This window comes from Sinohyriopsis cumingii, chromosome 2 (genome assembly GCF_028554795.1).
Source record: "Sinohyriopsis cumingii isolate HCF-2022 chromosome 2, ASM2855479v2, whole genome shotgun sequence".
Classification (NCBI taxonomy): domain Eukaryota; kingdom Metazoa; phylum Mollusca; class Bivalvia; order Unionida; family Unionidae; genus Sinohyriopsis; species Sinohyriopsis cumingii.
Genome location: NC_142962.1, coordinates 45,781,791 through 45,803,287, shown reverse-complemented (window position 1 = coordinate 45,803,287; position 21,497 = coordinate 45,781,791). Strand labels below are relative to the sequence as shown.

The 21,497-nt window shown below is 34.9% G+C and overlaps 1 protein-coding gene across 1 annotated transcript in view; it reads left to right on the top strand.

Annotated features, from left to right (window-relative positions):
• LOC149804759 (uncharacterized) overlaps positions 1–21,497 on the top strand; it is a 258,169-nt gene that overhangs the window by 188,764 nt on the left and 47,908 nt on the right. The window contains exons 24-25 of the mRNA XM_089944059.1: positions 18,967–19,174; positions 20,177–20,364. Coding sequence (XP_089800185.1) covers positions 18,967–19,174; positions 20,177–20,364 — 396 coding nt within the window. The remainder of the gene's footprint in view (positions 1–18,966; positions 19,175–20,176; positions 20,365–21,497) is intronic.

The window sequence follows — 21,497 nt, the reverse complement described above, 5'->3', positions numbered from 1 at the left end:
AAATTATACAAACTTGGGGATAAATATCACTTTACTGACAAGATATAACACAGTGTAGATCTGACACTGTTACACCAAATGTGATGACATGTTAAACATATGGCATGCAGTTTTAAATTAATCTTAGACCTTCCATGTGTCATGTACTGCTGATGTGTAAAATACACAATATCATATTTATTAATACATAGTTCCACTAATAAATGCTATGCAGTATTCCGAGCTGTGCTAATAAAACTGGAATGTGATCATATCTCCCTGTTCCCTTTTTCTTGAAAATTTAATTATAATTTATGGTAGGAATAAATCAAACCAATTACACAAGGGCAGTAACAGTTTGTCATCTGTAATGGGTATTAAGCAAACATTGCAGACATAAATGTATGAAAATGTTTTTTTCAGAGATTTGTCCTAAATAAAATATTTCAGGTAGAATGAGTGGGAACATGATAATGTCCTTATAACTTCCAACATTGATTCTTTGAATCCTGCTTGTGCATGTAGGTAGGTTGGTAAGTAGGTAGGTGGATCATGCAACTCAAGACCGTATTCAAAATATAGACCTCAAAGCTTGGGATATGATTTATGTGATTTGTAGTTGTACACAAAGGTCTTAAACTTTGGCTTTACTCAGCCCCCTATCCAGTCCAACCCCAACTCCCACCAAACCCCAGCCATTCCCCAGAGGCAAGGGAGGTGGATAGTGGGATGAAATTAGTAACTGAGTAAAGTGTGGAAACTGATTTGCTTCAGAATTGTAGCAATTTTTTTTAAAGGCTAAGACACAAATATACAAGTGAACTGGTTTTGGACTCATTTTGGTCTATAGCATGTGTGGGATTAACCAGCAATGGCATTGTCCAATAGAATGACGTATATGGTAATGTCTGGGTAATAAACAAGATATACGTCAATCAAGTTGGTTACCATTTTCTATTTGCAAATTACAATCTTGTACATGTAGATAAAAAAGTTTCTATGCTACTAAAACAGCATCCAGTAATCTCTCTTGGGTTTTATAATGGAAATCAGTTACTGTTTTTGCAATATCATTCTTCTTGGACTGGTTCCAGACATATTTACAGAATGAAACCAACCTTAAAATTTAATTATGAAATGAGTATTAAAGGACCAGTTTGTGTCACAGAAAAAAATGGTGCCCAGTGTAAACTTAATGAGACTATCAAATACTGTTTTGTTATACTCAGTAATCTAGTAGTTATCACTTAAAGAATAGAAAATGGTAACCTATGTACTTAAGGCAGGTCTTGTTGATTACTCAGCTCAGATATTGCCATAGAAACAAAATAATTGCAGAAAAATGCTGATAGTAGCCAATCTCAATTGAACATTTAATTTAATTGCTCTCCAGAAGAGTTTCTCCTTCTTAGGATCAGATTGGCTGGTTGACTTCAGTTACTGACAGTTGAAGGTTTAGAGAGGTGCATTTCTGATGTAAAATCATGGATGACCTGTAACAAGCTACAGATGATTGATGATAAAACTGAGGCCATTCTGATCACAACACAAAGACTTTCTCAGTCACATCCTTTACCTCAAACAATAAAATCAGTAACACCAACATTAAATTCACAGTCAGTACGAAACCTAGGTGTCACTCTGGACAGTACTCTCACGTTGCACCAACATGTCATGAACATATGCAAGGCTGCATATCTTGAGCTGAAACGCATCAGCTCCATTTGCAAATATCTTTCAGTTGATGCCACTAAAACACTTTTATGTTCATTAGTACTTTCAAGACTGGACTATTGTAACTCAATTCTGTCTGGTTCGTCTCAATATCTTCATCAGAAATTTCAAAAAGTTCAAAACATAGCTGCTTGGATCATACTTAGAGTACCACGATCAGAGCACACCTCCCCACTGCTCTGTACCCTACACTGACTATCCATTCGATCCAGAATCAAACACAAAATTTGTTCTCTGTGCTACGTTTCACTGACAGACTCCAGTCCAACATACCTATCCAACCTCACCTATGTGTACACACCAGCAAGATACTTACAATCCTCTTCTGACAATCGTATACTCATTATTCCCACTATGAAAAGAAGTCATATGGACAATGTTCTTTTGCATACCAGGGCCCAGCAAAATTATTATTATTATAACAACAAGGAATAAACAAAATACAGAAGAGAAAAATCCATAAATATATGTTACTAAATTGTTTTATGTCAAATAAAGCCCTTAGCGATAAATTGTAACATACGAACTGTTTTTCTTTAAAAACCCACAGAATTACAAATAAAGGCAGTAAATTGAAGAAAGTTATTTAAACTATCAAAATTCTCTTACAAGCCAAATTTGTATCAGATTTAACACTTACCCCTATGGCTGTAGTTCGGAGTAAAAGTGTTGACACTCTCTGACATAGAACAATAAGCCTCCTATAAATACATGAAGGAAAAAAAGGCACACAACTAGGGGTGAAGAACCTGTGCACACCATGCTATGCAAGTATCTCACCGTGAGCGACCTATGATGAGATGCATATATTGTTCAGTCAAATAAAACAAAACACAAATGAACCACCTTAGGTAATGCTGCATGCATCTATGAAGTTAATAAACCAAATTGTTCTTAAGGCTTGCCAAATTATTTTCTTGCCTTATTTCGTGACAGTTCTTTCTAATGATAGCTTATACGAACATATGCCCTCTAGTCTTAATGGTCCAACCAGTCGATTTTGAATTTCAGACTTTCATAATATAATCACTAAAGTGTTATTATTTCACATATTTGTTGGGTGAAATGATACACATGTGCTTCATATCGATATGATACAATACATTATCAATACACATATCAACTTGGTGGACTTTTGATCTTTCAAAGGATTGTTATTGGTAGAGTGGTGCTGTTTTATATGTGCGGGCATCATGGTTGTATTTGCAGTATGCAGATTACAGGCTTTGGATGTCTCATTTGTTCATGTGTCTATCACATCCTTGACAAGATAATAAAAAAACTTTTAAGCAGACTACTTGTTAGTGGTTTTGATTCAATCTTTTAGGCCATTTCAGGCTACCCCATTAGTCCTTTGTTTTTCATCCTTTAAAAACAACTCGTTCATGTCTTCACTTAAATTTGGAGGGCATTACATTATTAGCTTCAGAACAGAAGAGACAGTGCAGTTTCCTCTTGCGAGGAAAATCTTAGCAGAGATGTTGTTGTTGCAAGGTTTAATGCCATTTTTCAGCACACGATAGGCTATACATGGCGACTAGTATTAATGGTGGAGAAAGAACCTGGGAAAACCCCGGAAAGAACCACCGACCCATGAGAAGCTACTGGCAAGCTTTCTCACTTACACACATTGACTGAATCCGAGACTCGAACCCACGCAGACAGAGGTGAGATGGCAGTGATCCATAATGGAGAGCGCTTTCGACCACTCCGCCGCTTGGGGCCCCTTTTGCAGAGATAACTAACAACTAGGCCCTTCATAATGTACTTATAGAAGACAACTGTTATGGCCACACGCACTTGTTTTTGTGTCAATGATAAAGGATATTATTGAGAACACCTACCAACCTTCTAGAAATTAACATTGTGACTAGAACTCGTGTGGTTTGGAATCTGCTATCTTTCCAAATACTGTGCTAACTTTTTTTATCCCTTCAGCATGGTCAGTCGCTGACTACATATATCACTGTAAAGGAGACATTCCAAACTTGTTTCCCATGTATGACTTAAGTATTTCACAGATCATTCAATGGTCTCTTTTGTGAGAAGTTTATCTGTTGCTTTGCGTCTGTTTAAATCAAGTTTGATGCATTGCTTCCAGTGTGTTGCACCGTGACTAAACATCAGTTTTGATTGGTGGGTATTGTTTAACCCTGGACTTGAACAAACAATAATCACCAATCAGAACTGAATATAACAAATTTCACAGCATGAATCACTGGAAGTGTAGCCATAAATTCAATCCAAGTGGACAAGATATGAAGCAACAAAGAAGCTTCATGTAAAATTAGTTATTAAATTGTAAATCACACATGAGGGACAAGTCTGTAATGTCTCCTTTACATTAATATATGTTATTAATCATACACGAGGGACAGGTCTGGAATGTCTCCTTTACATTAATATATGTTATTAATCATACACGAGGGACAGGTCTGGAATGTCTCCTTTACATTAATATATGTTATTAATCATACACAAGGGACAGGCCTGGAATGTCTCCTTTACATTAATATATGTTATTAATCATACACGAGGGACAGGTCTGGAATGTCTCCTTTACATTAATATATGTTATTAATCATACACGAGGGACAGGTCTGGAATGTCTCCTTTACATTAATATATGTTATTAATCATACACGAGGGACAGGTTTGGAATGTTTCTTTACATTAATATGTGTTATCATTAATCATACACGAGGGACAAATCTGGAATGTCTCCTTTACATTAATATGTGTTATCATTATTCATACACGAGGGACAAGTCTGGAATGTCTCCTTTACATTAATATGTGTTATCATTAATCATACACGAGGGACAAGTCTGGAATGTCTCCTTTACTTTAATATGTGTTATCATTAATCACACATGATGGACAAGTCTGGAATGTCTTCTTTATTAATCATACACGAGGGACAGGTCTGGAATGTCTCCTTTACATTAATATGTGTTATCAATAATCATACATGAGGGACAAGTCTGGAATGTCTCCTTTACATTAATATGTGTTATCATTAATCATACACGATGGACAGGTCTGGAATGTCTCCTTAACTCTAATATGTGTTATCATTAATCACACATGATGGACAAGTCTGGAATGTCTCCTTTACATTAATATGTGTTATCATTAATCATACACGAGGGACAGGTCTGGAATGTCTCCTTTACATTAATATGTGTTATCATTAATCACACATGATGGACAAGTCTGGAATGTCTCCTTTACATTAATATGTGTTATCATTAATCATACACGAGGGACAGGTCTGGAATGTCTCCTTTACATTAATATGTGTTATCATTAATCACACATGATGGACAAGTCTGGAATGTCTCCTTTATTAATCATACATGAGGGACAAGTCTGGAATGTCTCCTTTACATTAATATGTGTTATTATTAATCATACACGAGGGACAAGTCTGGAATGTCTCCTTTACATTAATATATGTTATTAATCATACACAAGGGACAGGTCTGGAATGCCTCCTTTACATTAATATATGTTATTAATCATACACGAGGGACAGGTTTGGAATGTCTCCTTTACATTAATATGTGTTATCATTAATCACACACGAGGGACAAGTCTGGAATGTCTCCTTTACATTAATATGTGTTATTATTAATCATACACGAGGGACAGGTCTGGAATGTCTCCTTTACATTAATATGTGTTATCATTAATCACACATGATGGACAAGTCTGGAATGTCTCCTTTACATTAATATGTGTTATTATTAATCATACACGAGGGACAAGTCTGGAATGTCTCCTTTACGTTAATATGTGTTATCATTAATAACACATGATGGACAAGTCTGGAATGTCTCCTTTACATTAATATGTGTTATCAATAATCATACACGAGGGACAAGTCTGGAATGTCTCCTTTACATTAATATGTGTTATCATTAATCACACATGACGGACAAGTCTGGAATGTCTCCTTTACATTAATATGTGTTATCAATAATCATACACGAGGGACAAGTCTGGAATGTCTCCTTTACATTAATATGTGTTATCATTAATCACACATGATGGACAAGTCTGGAATGTCTCCTTTACATTAATATGTGTTATTATTAATCATACACGAGGGACAAGTCTGGAATGTCTCCTTTACTTTAATATGTGTTATCACTGACTGAACATGCAGATGGAATGAAATAATTAGCATGTTGTTGTTGTTGTTGTTCTAGGGTTTAACGCCATTTTTCAGCACACGATAGGCTATACATGGCGGCCAGTATTAATGGTGGAGGAAGAGCACGGGAAAAACCCGGAAAGAACCACCGACCCACAAGAAGCTACTGGCAAGCTTTCTCACATAACCACATTGACTGAATCCAAGACTCGAACCCACGCAGATAGAGGTGAGATGGCAGTGATCCATAACGGACAGCGCTTTAGACCACTCGGACACTCGGGGCCCCTAATTAGCATGTAATTAGGGGTTTGTGGTGCAGATTTCAAAGAACATGAGCCAGTCACCACGTGGTTAGAAGGCCGGTGGGTGTTGTCAGTGTTCTTCTTAATTTGACAGAAATGAGTGTGTGTGCCTGTCTTAGATGAATTCTTAACTTAAAGAATAAAAAAGCAAACAACTAATAATTATTCACAACTGCTGAAGATTAATTTAAATTTTAATAGGATAACCATCATTGTGTATCAATATTAACCTCTTATATCGATATAAATATCCATATAATGGTAAAAGTATAATTGCATTGAGATATCGGATATTTAATTTTGTTGGTGAAATGATATCAGTTATAAGTTCTGAGATCTCATAATAAAATAATATGATGTAATCTGGCAGTTTAAGCCCTCCAGTTTCTCACAATCTAAGTGAGGCTGGGAATGGAAAGAAAGAAAATACGAAAAGTTGTGGCAGGTACGTTCAGATAGTGTGGTATGAATCAGATATTTTTCATTCATTAATTTGCATGTTGTCAAATTGAGATTTTATCTGTCGTTTTATTTAGTTGGAAACATTATTGAAGCTATTATTTCTGTTCATTTTAATTAAAATTTTTAAAAGCCATATTGAAATACAATGTTCAGGCCATACTTGTGCACTATAACTATGGTACTTTACAGATATATCATTTCAAACTTGGTTAACAATCATTGGCATTAATTCAAATTAGTAATGTTGATGATCACACTATGAACACGGTATTCTATTATTCTTAGTTACTTTTTAACTGATATATCAGTTTGTATTAAATCTCAAGGTAACAACATGAAACTAGGGTATATAGGTGTGTCTTTGGTTTAATGATGCTGAGGTGGTTTTGTATTGTAGTGAAATTTATCTTTGATTGCTTTAATATGTGGTTTTCTTTACTATGCACTCTTGGTTCCAGGTATTTTATTGCATCAGGATCTCTCGATCTCTCTCTCTGTCTCTCACTCTCTCATATATACATACATGCATGCAAACACACATACACAGCTGCCTGGAATAATGTTTAATAGGAATAAAGTGCTGACCAAAGGTTGCTTTCTCAAGGGTCACTATCAAATAAACAAAAAATCCAGGTATTTACATCTACCATGTACCATGTCATGCTAACATTGCATTTTATTAGATTGTGCCTGTCTTTCACCAACATTCCTTATATCAAGAATGAAATGAAAGTTTAGAATCCATTGATCTGATTAGCACAAATTTAAGTATCACTTAAAATCTTAAATCTTGATTTAACTTAAGTCTTATGTTGGTGAAATTAAGGCCTAGTAGTCCCATTTATTTAAATTATATCCATCCATCAATTACAGTTGTATGTTGCAATGATAGGAAGATGTATTGAAGGGCATTCAGTTTCATTTGTCCATCCTGCATTGAAGCTAAAGAGATGTCTAACAGTTCTGCAAATACATCAAAACATCGGTATCACCATTTGGATGGTAATGGTTTTGACATTGTTATGTTTCTTGGTTAAAGTTGTTCAGTGTCGGATATAAAAGGGGCACATCATATCAAGATTCACAGGTGAAATATTGAGGTTCTGCTGAAGCGTTGTCATGGTAATGTCATACATCAGGGTAATAAATAATCTCCTTCTGGTACAGCACTTAATTCCTTTGGTAGCATATAATGGATATAAATGTACATATTTTTGACTTATGTACAAGCTCTAATCAAAAGATGGGATGAACTTTGATGCTTGAGTAGTTTTGTTTCTTCCTTGAGGTGTCTGTTACCAGTTCAGACAGGTCTTTTGAAGAATAAAGATAATTTGGGTTTTTTTTGTTTTTTGTTTTTTGCTTAATGGAATCATTATTTTCCTATTGAGACCATTATTTATTCCAAATGCCCATCTTATCCTACTTTTTGCAAAGGTTCATCTGTCTGTTTGCAGTTCATACCAGTCTGCCTTAGATCTGAGACTGAGAAGTCTAAAATCTGGAAACAAAATTGAATTCTGACCAATAATGAATTTTGGGTGGAGAAAAAAAATCAGGTCCAAAAAATGAGGTTTTTCCCTCAGTATTTTGTAGTGCAACTAGAACTTCAGATTATTTGGTATCATTGTAGAGCTACATCTGTCTTCCTTTATATAATACGACCCACTTTAGTGTATCTTACATGACCTTGATGCTACAGAGCTTGGCAGTAGGCTACTACCTCCTGCTATGTTAACTTGTTGCCAGGGGTTAATGTGTTAGTTGGTAGGTTTTTAATTCAATTTGGCAATAATGCCAAGTGAGTTTATAGTATGGTCGTTTGCCTTTGATGTGTTGTGCATCATTCATCCTCAGTGAAGTTCTTTCAGATATGTTCAAATGAAACTGATTCATCATCAAATACAGCCACCATTACTACCAGTAGAAGAAAAGAAAAGAAACAGTAAAACAACTTAATCTCAACAACCACTCAACAGAATTTGCCATGGCATTCTGGGATAAAACTCATCCAGATTTGTTTAAATGATCACATTCCACCATCAAATATGGCCACCATTACTACAAATTAAAAAAAATACATTTGAACATCTTCTTATGTACATTTAAACATAATTTGACCACATTTGAAAAGAAGCAACCTAAGATGAACACTTATTCAAATTTGTTCAAAAGATGCTTATCTGCCATCAAATATGGTCACCATGTTTAAATATAGCAAACATTTAAATGACATCTGAAGAACCACTAAGCACAATTTGACCAGATTTACCAATGTCCTGGTATGAAGGTCTTTAAAATTTTATTCAGATAATGCTAATTTGCCATCAAATATAACAGCTTATATTAAAAGTAGAAAAACATTTAAATGACTTCAGGACTCAAAAATTCAACTGATCCACTCGTATTTACAAGTGGTGGCTGAAAAAGACCAAGATAGTTTTTCCAAATGCTCATCTGAATTGGTGAGTTGTATTTGAAGCAGATTTAGTATCAGGCACAGTGTAGGATGAATAAAATTGATGTAGGACTAGTACAAGTTCCAAGTCATTTGTCCTGCAGGACAAGTAAAAATGTTTGAGCCCTTGACTGAAGGTCTTGCTCAAAAGATGCCATCTGTCATAAAAGATGGGCACTGTTATGAAATACAGACAAATCTTTAGGTGATGTCTTCTAACAACCCATTCAGCAGAAGTTGACGAAATTTGATTTAAAGCATCATCACTGGGATAGTTTTCAATTTTAGAATAATGATGCTGATCTGCAATTAAATATGCCTGCCATTACTAAATTCCAAAAATTACTAAAAACAATATTTGTTCAGATGATGGTGATCTGCCAGAAAACATGACTAAACATTAATAAAAAAAAATATTAAAATGTTTGAATGCTCAACAAAAGTGAAAGAATGTAAAATGGTTTAAATGTCTATTAAATATGTACAAATGATTTCAATTTACCATCAGATACGGCCATCATTAATAAAAAAAGATATAGAGGATATTTGCTTGAAACGAGTGAATAACGAATATATTCCATCGAGTGAAAATACTAGAGTTTTTCACCCACGAGATGAAATGTACCCGTTATTCACTCGTTTCAAGCAAATATTCTTTTTATTTTATGCCCACATACATTGGCTACCTAAATTTTGTGACACATTGAATTAACAGATTTCTTATGGTAATGTCAGCTGTTTACCATACATGTTCTGCTGTGCTGTGTGTACCTGCACACAAAATTAGGTCCAGTCAGATTGATAAAAATTAACTGATATTTCCAGAATAACAAACTACAAGTTTCAAGGATAACAGACAGGGATTATATATCTGCTAATAATTAATTATTAATTTGCTAAGGTGCAAAATCAAAGGGAGGTAAGTATGTTCTGACCCCAAAAAGTAGTTCCTGTAGTGAAAAAATATTGTTATTTTTTCACTACAGTGAAATATCATTATTATTTTAATTAGAAAATCAAGTAATTCACTGCTTAGCATAAAATAAATACCTTTAAAGAACTTTATGACTTGATAATTGCATTCATCCACTTGCATTTACACATGATGGCTGAGGAAGGGCAAGTCACTCTTTCAAGACGCTTGTGCAAAGGGATGATTTGCATTTTACACTGATCCATTGTCAAGTGCAGTATAGGATGAGTAGGATGAGTAAAATTAATGCAGGACTGGTACAAGTTCCAAGTCACTTGCCCTGCCAGAGAAGAAAACTGAAAATTGTTCAAGCCCTAAACTTTTCTAAAAAACCATTCAACAGAATTTGACTAAACTTTGGTGAAAGCTTAACTGTCTAGTAATATTCATATTTGAGAATGTATTTACCTTGTCAAATACATGCACAAAAATATACGTTGTCAAGTAAGAATTTGACTAAATTTGACTGACATCATCCAGGCATTGATGATTTTAAGTTTTATATAAAAGATTCTGATCTGCATCAAATGTGGCCATGATTACTAAAAATTTAAATTAAAAAAAAAAAAAACTTTAATAACTTCATGTATAAAGCCATTTAACAGAATTTGACCAAATTTGGTAGAAAGCACCATAACTTGAAGTCCTTTCATATTTTTAGAAATTGTACCAGTCACCATCAAATATGGTGGCCACTACTAAATATAGCAAAACATTTACACAACTTTATTTTCAAAATTCCTGCTCAGTAGAATTTGACAAACACTGAGTGAAAGTATCTGTGCATAAAGTCCTTCCATTATTTTACAAATGATGTTGATGTGCAATTACTAACTATACTTTTAGAAATTTCTTTGGCTATATTATGACAGAGAAATGAGAGCTAGTGCCATTTATCTAGAATATCCAAAATGTTATTTGTACCTACACATACATTGTATTAAAAAAGTTTGTTTTGATGAATTTCAGGATGTTAGGTGAAGCATTTGGTATTACTTGTAGATCTTCAGTATATATTTTTAGAGACTCTTTCCTAGCACATGGCTTTGGCCTTTGTTTCTTGTTTTTAAATTCATGTCTTAAAACATTTGTTGCAGATCCTGTTCCAGTTTTCATTATATCTTTGAGTGTTAGTGTCCATTTTCTTTTTAGCAAGTAGAAAAGTATGAAGTACATATAAATGTATTTTCAAGTTAGATCCAAGAAGAAACAGTAGTATTTTTGCTGAAGAATTTACTGTTTGCATTGATGTGCTCACAATAATGCATCTTGTGAAAAATTCACTGTTTGCCATTATGTGTTCACAGTAATGCATCATGTGAAAAATTTACTGTTTTCCATTATGTGTTCACAGTAATGCATCATGTGAAGAATTTACTGTTTGCCATTGTGTTCACAGTAATGCATCATGTGAAAATTTTACTGTTTGCCATTATGTGTTCACAGTAATGCATCATGTGAAAAATTTACTATTTGCCATTGTGTTCACAGTAATGCATCATGTGAAAAATTTACTGTTTGCCATTATGTGTTCACAGTAATGCATCATGTGAAAATTTTACTGTTTGCCATTATGTGTTCACAGTAATGCATCATGTGAAAAATTTACTGTTTGCCATGTGTGTTCACAGTAATGCGTCATGTGAAAAATTTACTGTTTGCCATTGTGTTCACAGTAATGCATCATGTGAAAATTTTACTGTTTGCCATTATGTGTTCACAGTAATGCATCATGTGAAAAATTTACTGTTTGCTATTATGTGTTCACAGTAATGCATCATGTGAAAATTTTACTGTTTGCCATTATGTGTTCACAGTAATGCATCATGTGAAAAATTTACTATTTGCCATTGTGTTCACAGTAATGCATCATGTGAAAAATTTACTGTTTGCCATTGTGTTCACAGTAATGCATCATGTGAAAAATTTACTGTTTGCCATTATGTGTTCACAGTAATGCATCATGTGAAGAATTTACTGTTTGCCATTATGTGTTCACAGTAATGCATCATGTGAAGAATTTACTGTTGCCATTATGTGTTCACAGTAATGCATCATGTGAAGAATTTACTGTTTGCTATTATGTGTTCACAGTAATGTATCATGTGAAGAATTTACTGTTTGCCATTATGTGTTCATAGTAATGCATCATGTGAAGAATTTAGTATTTGCCATTACGTGCTCATAGTAATGCATCATTTAAAAAATTTACTGTTTGCCATATGTGCTCAAAATAATGCATCATGAGACAAATTTACTGTTTGCCATATGTGCTCACAGCAATGCATCATGTGAAGAATTTAGTATTTGCCATTATGTGCTCATAGTAATGCATCATTTAAAAATTTACTGTTTGCCATATGTGCTCAAAATAATGCATCATGAGACAAATTTACTGTTTGCCATATGTGCTCACAGTATTGCATCATGTGAAGAATTTACTGTTTGCCATTATGTGTTCACAGTAATGCATCATGTGAAGAATTTAGTATTTGCCATTATGTGCTCACAGTAATGCATCATTTAAAAAATTTACTGTTTGCCATATGTGCTCACAATAATGCATCATGAGACAAATTTACAGTTTGCCATATGTGCTCACAGTATTGCATCATGTGAAGAATTTATTGTTTGCCATTATGTGTTCACAGTAATGCATCATGTGAAGAATTTAGTATTTGCCATTATGTGCTCACAGTAATGCATCATTTAAAAAATTTACTGTTTGCTATATGTACTCACAGTAATGCATCATAAGACAAATTTACTGTTTACCATATGTGCTCACAGGTACATCATAAGAAAAATTTACTATTTTCCATTATGTTCTCACAATAATGCATCGTTGTGAAAATTTACTGTTTGCCATATGTGCCCACATAACGAGTATTACTTACACTTTAATATTGCATAAGAAATGAAAATAGCAGAATTACAGTTTTATAGTGGTAGTAAACTCAGAAATAGACAGCCATATTGCAACAGGTTTGATGACATGAATGAAAAATATAGAAATGGGTTTTGTCCACCCATCAGTTTGCCCATCCAAGTCACACTTGTTTCTGGAGCATAATTAAAAAATCATTCAAAATGTCCATTTGAAACGTAATACACATTTTAGATGTGTGTTGTAGATATACCCTTTGCAACTCGCAATTCTTCAGTTTCAGTATTGTTAATAGCTTTGTCCATTTGTCTATTCATCCATTCATTCCTCCATCCATCCATTAGTTACACATTTGTTTCTGGGGTAAATTTCCAATATTGTTCAAGGTATTTCTGTGAAACATGGTACTCCTATTTTACTTGTGTCTAGATATGTCTTTTGGTACATATTAGACTGGGGCCCTGAGTGGCCAAGTGGTCTAAAGTGGTTACCATTCCAGATCACTGCCATCTCGCCTCTGTCTGCGTGTGTTCGAGTCTAGGATTCAGCCAATGTGGCTGTGTGAGAAAGCTTGCCAGTAGCTTCTCATGGGTCAGTGGTTCTTCCTGGGGTTGTCCAGGATTCTTCTTCTACCAGTTATACAGGCTGCCATGTCTAGTATATCTTGTGCTGAGAAATGGCTTTAAACCCTACAACAACAACATATTAGACTGGTGTTCAAAATGTGTCTTTTGGTAGACATGTTAGACTAGTGGTTTAATTTTGGTATGTTTATTAGACTGGTGGTCTAAATGTGCCTTTTGGTACACATGTTAGACTGATGTACTAAATGTGCTATTTGGTACATGTGTTAGATGGTTAGTCTGAATGTGTCTTTTGATAAACATTATTCTGGTGGTCTAATTGTGTCTTATGGTACACATATTAGACTGGTAGTATAGATGCATCTTTTAGTACACATGTTAGACTGGTGGTCTCAATGCACCTTTAGGAACACATTATACTGATGGTCTACATGTGCCTTTTAGTACACATGAAACAGTAGTCTGGATGCGCCTTGGTATATACATATATTAGACTAGTGGTCTGGATGCACCTTGGTATATACATATATTAGACTAGTGGTCTGGATGTGACTGGTGGTCTGGATGTGTCTTGGTATATACATGTACATATATTAGACTAATGGTCTGGATGTGACTTGGTATATAGATATATTAGACTAGTGGTCTGGATGTGACTGGTGGTCTGGATGTGTCTTGGTCTATACATGTACATATATTAGACTAGTGGTCTGGATGTGCCTTGGTATATACATATATTAGACTAGTCTTAATGTGTCTTTTTGTAAATGTGTTAGACTGGTGGTCAATGTGTCATTTGGTACATATTAGACTGGTGGTCTGGATGTGCATTTTGGTACACAGATTAGACTGGTGGTTTAAATGTGTCTTTAAACATTAGACTAGTGGTTTAGGTGTACTTTTTGGTAGTATAGATGCATCTTTTAGTACACATGTTAGACTGGTGGTCTCAATGTGCCTTTTGGAACACATTATACTGATGGTCTACATGTGCCTTTTAGTACACATGAAACAGTAGTCTGGATGCGCCTTGGTATATACATATATTAGACTAGTGGTCTGGATGCGCCTTGGTATATACATATATTAGACTAGTGGTCTGGATGCGCCTTGGTATATACATATATTAGACTAGTGGTCTGGATGCGCCTTGGTGTATACCTATATTAGACTAATGGTCTGGATGCGCCTTGGTATATACATATATTAGACTAGTGGTCTGGATGTGACTGGTGGTCTGGATGTGTCTTGGTATATACATGTACATATATTAGACAAGTGGTCTGGATATGTCTTGGTATATACATGTACATATATTAGACTAGTGGTCTGGATGTGCCTTGGTATATACATGTACATATATTAGACAAGTGGTCTGGATGTGCCTTGGTATATACATATATTAGACTAGTGGTCTGGATGTGACTGGTGGTCTGGTTGTTGTTGTTGTTGTTGTGGGGTTTAACGCCATTTTTCAGCACACGATAGGCTATACATGGCGGCCAGTATTAATGGTGGAGGAAGAACCGACTGGTGGTCTGGATGTGTCTTGGTATATACATGTACATATATTAGACTAATGGTCTGGATGTGCCTTGGTATATACATGTACATATATTAGACTAATGGTCTGGATGTCCTTGGTATATACATGTACATATATTAGACTGGTGGTCTGGATGTGTCTTGGTATATACATGTACATATATTAGACTAATGGTCTGGATGTGCCTTGGTATATACATGTACATATATTAGACTAATGGTCTGGATGTGCCTTGGTATATACATGTACATATATTAGACTGGTGGTCTGGATGTGTCTTGGTATATACATGTACATATATTAGACTGGTGGTCTGAATGTGTCTTGGTATATACATGTACATATATTAGACTAATGGTCTGGATGTGCCTTGGTATATACATGTACATATATTAGACTAATGGTCTGGATGTGCCTTGGTATATACATGTACATATATTAGACAAGTGGTCTGGATGTGCCTTGGTATATACATATATTAGACTAGTGGTCTGGATGTGCCTTGGTATATACATATATTAGACTAGTGGTCTGGATGTGACTGGTGGTCTGGATGTGTCTTGGTATATACATGTACGTATATTAGACTAGTGGTCTGGATGTGCCTTGGTATATACATATATTAGACTAATGGTCTGGATGTGCCTTGGTATATACATATATTAGACTAGTGGTCTGGATGTGACTGGTGGTCTGGATGTGTCTTGGTATATACATGTACATATATTAGACTAATGGTCTAGATGTGCCTTGGTATATACATGTACATATATTAGACAAGTGGTCTGGATGTGCCTTGGTATATACATATATTAGACTAGTGGTCTGGATGTGTCTTGGTATATACATATATTAGACTAATGGTCTGGATGTGACTGGTGGTCTGGATGTGCCTTGGTATATACATGTACATATATTAGACAAGTGGTCTGGATGTGCCTTGGTATATACATATATTAGACTAGTGGTCTGGATGTGACTGGTGGTCTGGATGTGTCTTGGTATATACATGTACATATATTAGACTAATGGTCTGGATGTGCCTTGGTATATACATGTACATATATTAGACTAGTGGTCTGGATGTGCCTTGGTATATACATATATTAGACTAATGGTAGGATGTGTCTTGGTATATACATATATTAGACTAGTGGTCTGGATGCATCTTTTAGAAAATAGAGACCACTCTGGTGGCCTAGTGGTTAGACTGTCTGCCTCGGAAACAGGAGGTCAAGAGTTAAAACCCAGGCCAAGTCATACCAAAGACTTACAAATATGGTACTAACAGCTGCCTTGCTAGGCACTCAGCATTAAGAGGATAGTGTTAGGACTGGTAGGCCTGGTATCAGGATAATGTGACTGGGTTGGACATCATGCTACATGTCTGCGCCATGATGCCCCAGTACTAGACATCACTGTAAACTACCACACTGCAGACATCATGGCGATATGACTGAAAAATTGTTAAAGCTACATTAAAAATCCTAATCACACACACACACACACACACACACACACATCTTTTACTACATGTGTTAGACTAATGGTCTAAATGTGTCATTTAGTACACGTATTAGACTGGTGGTCTAAATGTCTTTTCAGTACATGTGTTAGACTGGTGGTCTAAATGTGTCTATTTGGTACATGTGTTAGACTGGTGGTGTAGATGTACCTTTTGGTACATGTGTTAGACTGTTGATCTGGAAATGCCTTGGTACATATATTGCACTAATATTCTAAATCTGTCATTTGATACACATTTTTAGATTTGTGGACTACATGTGTGTTTGGTACACATTTCAGACTAGTGGTCTAGATATGCCTTTTTGATATTCACAGTTCTTCAGTTTCAATATTTCTAATGTTTTTGTTAATTTGTCTGGCCATCCATCCATCTAAGATATCTTGATTAATTTGGGTGTGGCCTCTTTATGGCATTCAGTTTTGTTTTCCAAGCCATTCACAGTACACATTTGGATTAGTGGTCCACATGTGCCTTTTGCCATTCATAATTTTCAATTTCAAAATTTTGTTTGCTTTTGTCGATAGGTTCACGCGTCCATCCATCATTCATACTTCCATTTCCAGAGAAAAACTTACGATTCCTATTCCTTCTCTTTGATAAATCCTTCTGTCCTCTAGCAGGGCCCCGAGTGGCCTAGTGGTCTAAAGCGCTGTCCGTTACAGATCACTCCCATCTCACCTCTGTTTGCGTGGGTTCAAGTCTAGGATTCAGCCAATGTGGGTATGTGAGAAAGCCTGCCAGTAGCTTCTCGTGGGTCGGTGGTTCTTCCCGGGGTTTTCCCAGGTTCTTCCTCCACCATTAATACTGGCCACCATACATAGCCTATCATGTGCTGATAAATGGCGTTAAACCCCACAACAACAACAACTGTCCTCTAGCAGGCATTTTGGCAGGGTACAGGATTTGGTAGACAGATTTTTAAAAACATTTCAAACATCTCTTCAGGGTAAATTCCTATTGGATCCTAGGTCAAATTCAATCAAGAAGGTCATGTTATATTGATGTGACAGGTAAACATATATTGTAAAACATCAGCTAAAATTCCCGTTGAATCCTTTATCAAGTCAAATCAAGATGGTAATATTACACCAATGTGACAAACAGATTTGGTTTTGTAAAACAGCTCAGGTTCCTATTGAATAGTATTTCAAGCCTAGTCAAGATGGTCATATTACATTGATGTGACAGATTTGGTTTCATAAAACATCTCAGATTCCTGTTGAATCATATGTCAAGTAAAATTACACTTGTGTGATAGATACAGTTTTGTAAAACATCTCAAACTCAGATTCCTATTGAATCCGAAGTCCAGTGAGGAGAGTCATATTACATTGATGTGACAGACATACAACATTTCCTCAAAGTCTGATTCCTATTGAATCCAATGTCAGGTCCAATCAAGAGGGTTGTATTACACTGATGTTACAGATACAATTTTGTAAAACATCTCCAAGTCAAAATCCTATTGAATTCTATGTTAAATCCAATCAGGACGGATATATTACACAAGTGACAAAAGAAATTTGATGACCCTCTACTTCTTTCAGTTTGATGTTCTTACAAATGTTTTATCTTTAACTTCTTTTAGATGTACATGATTTGTGTAATCCTATACCTTAATTTTACATCGTTGAAAATGATGTTGAGAATTGTTATTTTATTTTGCTTACTATATTAGGCAACTCCTTTATTATTGTCCAGTATCTCTGAGCACTGCATGTCCAGTTGAATTCTGTTAAAACTATTTCAACAAGTTATTGACCTCAGTTGTCTTCCCAAGACTATAATTAATATATACATATATCATTGTCCATGAAATCATTTTTTGTGTGTAAAGACCATAGCAATTATAATCCTTCCTTGTGCATCAACAATTACTGGCCATACTCCCCCTCCCCCACTGTGCTCTGTTAACCAGTCTTGTGCCCTGACTTACACAGTCTATGTTTTTAGACCATATCACTCTGAAGTTATCAAGGGCAAGGTGTATGTTGATTTCCTTCAAGAAAGGATTTCAAAGGAAATATTCTTATAAGGTTTTACGATTTAACTAATATTGATTTTAATTTTTAGGAATATAGTAATGTTGTGGGTCGGTCATATGAGGCAGATGTTCTGGAGACAATGTTTTCTTTTAAATTGATGATTTGCTACACAAATAACGTGCAGTGAAATCTTAAGAAAAAAAGAAGAAATTTTTTTTTTCATATTTGTACTTATTTTGTGAATGCAAAACTACAAAAATGATTCATATTTCATATCATGCATTTCGAAATAACTCCAAAATGGCAGTGAGAAAATTTGAAAATTTAGCAAATTGATTTGAAGATTATTTTTGTTGTCTCTTTCAGTTATCGGGTGTTTGCTGCAAAAGAGGATGGAGATGCTCGGCTCCGAAGCCGATTGTCAAAACATTCCATTACATCCCTAGACAGGAGTCAAGATGCTGACTCGGAGAGCACAGATCCCATCTCTCTTGAGGATGCTGAGGAAGATGAAGACTCTGGACACTCAGCCGGACCAACAACACCAATGGATGATCCTAAAACACCAAATAGGGTATATAAACTAGTCTCCGCATGTACTGTAGTTAGGTTGTTTGCATGTAATAAAAGGCAGTATTTAAGATTTGAGTTAAATCCATCATTTTACCAGAAGCATGTTAACCGTAGTGTTTAGTGGCTGTGAATTCAAGACTCCTATTTCAGGATATTGAGGGGAGGGGGTCTAATCCTTATGGATTAATACAGCACTCTCACAATAAGGCCATTCAGTAAAATATGGTTTCTGTTATAAACAAGTCTTCTTTATAACATAGTTCCTGTTATAAGTCCAACTTCAATATAACATGGTTCCTGTTATAATGCAATCCATCATTATTATGCAGTACAAGGTGGATCTCCCTTCATGAAGTTGTAGTATAATTGTATGCATCTAATATTTCCTAATAAGTTATACTCTGTGATTGTAATGAGGGAATATATACTTTTCCTGGAAATCCATTGAAAGAAACCTTAGTCCCTCAAATTAGAATTTCTTAATAAAGTAAACAAAAGACGGTAATATTCTATCAGTCATCCACCACCATCTATATATGTCTGCTTATTTTAATCACTGTTAATCACTGTAAAGGTATAAACACTGAATGGGTTGAAAATCTAATGTATGGTCCTGTGATCAGGAACCACTAATTATCAACTAACGTTTTGCACAAAAAAATATTTAACACAATTAACTTAGTATAAATTAAGACTACTTCATGTTTAAAATTCCATTTTGTTGAGTTAACATAGTCGTGGTACATTCTGTAGAGAATATGCTTTCAGTTTTACATCTTGTTCACCTTTAGTTAGGTAAAGACAACTAATCTTTTGCAAAATTTTACTACAACCTTGTTAATATCAACTTTCAGCAGAAGGTTTCAGTGCAGTTTCAGGTCATGCTTAATATTTAGATATCATGATTAATATTTAGATATCGTGTTTAGTATTTAGCCAGCAGAATATTTTATTTTTGTTTGTTAAAATATTATTAGAGTTGATTACACATGATCTTATACAGGAGAGATTCCTAAAAGATGCATTTGAAAACCTGAGCTTCACACCTCAGCTGTCGATAGAAAAATTTGAATGTGGCTTGGACAACCTGGAGAAGGAAATAAGTCAGGATCCATTAGCCAGTTCTCGTCTGATCAACTCCCGCCTCAGTATCTCAGCACGATTCCTGTCACGCAACCTGGACAGGAACAGGTAATGCTGTGCGATTTTCATTTTATTCTACACTAGTCAATAGTGTTTTGGAATATCTAACTACAACTCAGACTATAGTTTGTTAAAATTGGTCATTTTCAGTAACCTTAGAATACAGTTAGATTTTACACCATATTAGAAATAGGTTAGTGATGTTTCACTTGCATAATTTAACAGTTTCACTAATGTCAAAAGACTGAGTTTGTTTTTTCATTTTTTGTTCTTTCTGCTTCATTTTGTGCCATGAGACTTTCATGACTATGTGGCAAGATTTCACATGCCTGACTTATTAATATATTTAAATTACTTAGATGTATTTGCACGATAACTTGAAATAATGACCATTAACATTGTTTTGAGCATGTTAAGGAATGGTCTTCTTCCTCCGTGAATTAAGAATATGTCATAGTAATAATTACCAAAACATTCTGCAAATTTATCTGTTCCTGTTGTGAAATATCCTTCAGTGAATTCCATGATATAGTCAATGTCACCTCAGCTTGCATTATACATTATTCACTTTCCTATTGTGAAATTAACTGTATTCCGTGTTTATTAAATGTCACCCCAACTAGCACAGTATATTGGCCCCTTCCTACTTTGAAATTCACTTCAAAAGAATTCCATGATACAACATAATTTCCCTCAAGCTTGTACACTACAGATGCATACATAAATTTCTTCACTACATTGAACACTAGTCCCAGTGGCAAATGTAGGACTTTTCCCAGCAGGTTTAATTTGATAAAATGGTGGTTAATTGTTGCTGAAAATGCCCAACTTTGTTAGCACTAAAAATACACTGTTTCATCTGTTAAGGAGGGTTATGCCTAATACCCCCTGAGAACCCACAGTACAGTCCTGATTGTAATAACTACTTATTTCCATGGAGCTTCTTTTCAGTATTATTTTGATTGCCCAGTTTTGATTGCTAGAGAACTTGAGGAATTAGGAAGTTGAAAATTTTAGTCTGTAATAGAAGAATTTTTTATTTTTGTTTAGACAGAGATGCCATCCATTCTGGATATGGCAGAATTATTTTAAAAAATTATTTAAAATTTCACATTTCAAATTATTTTGATGAAATTTCTGAAATCAAACTACACGAGTAGGTGGAAAAAGTACTTCATCAC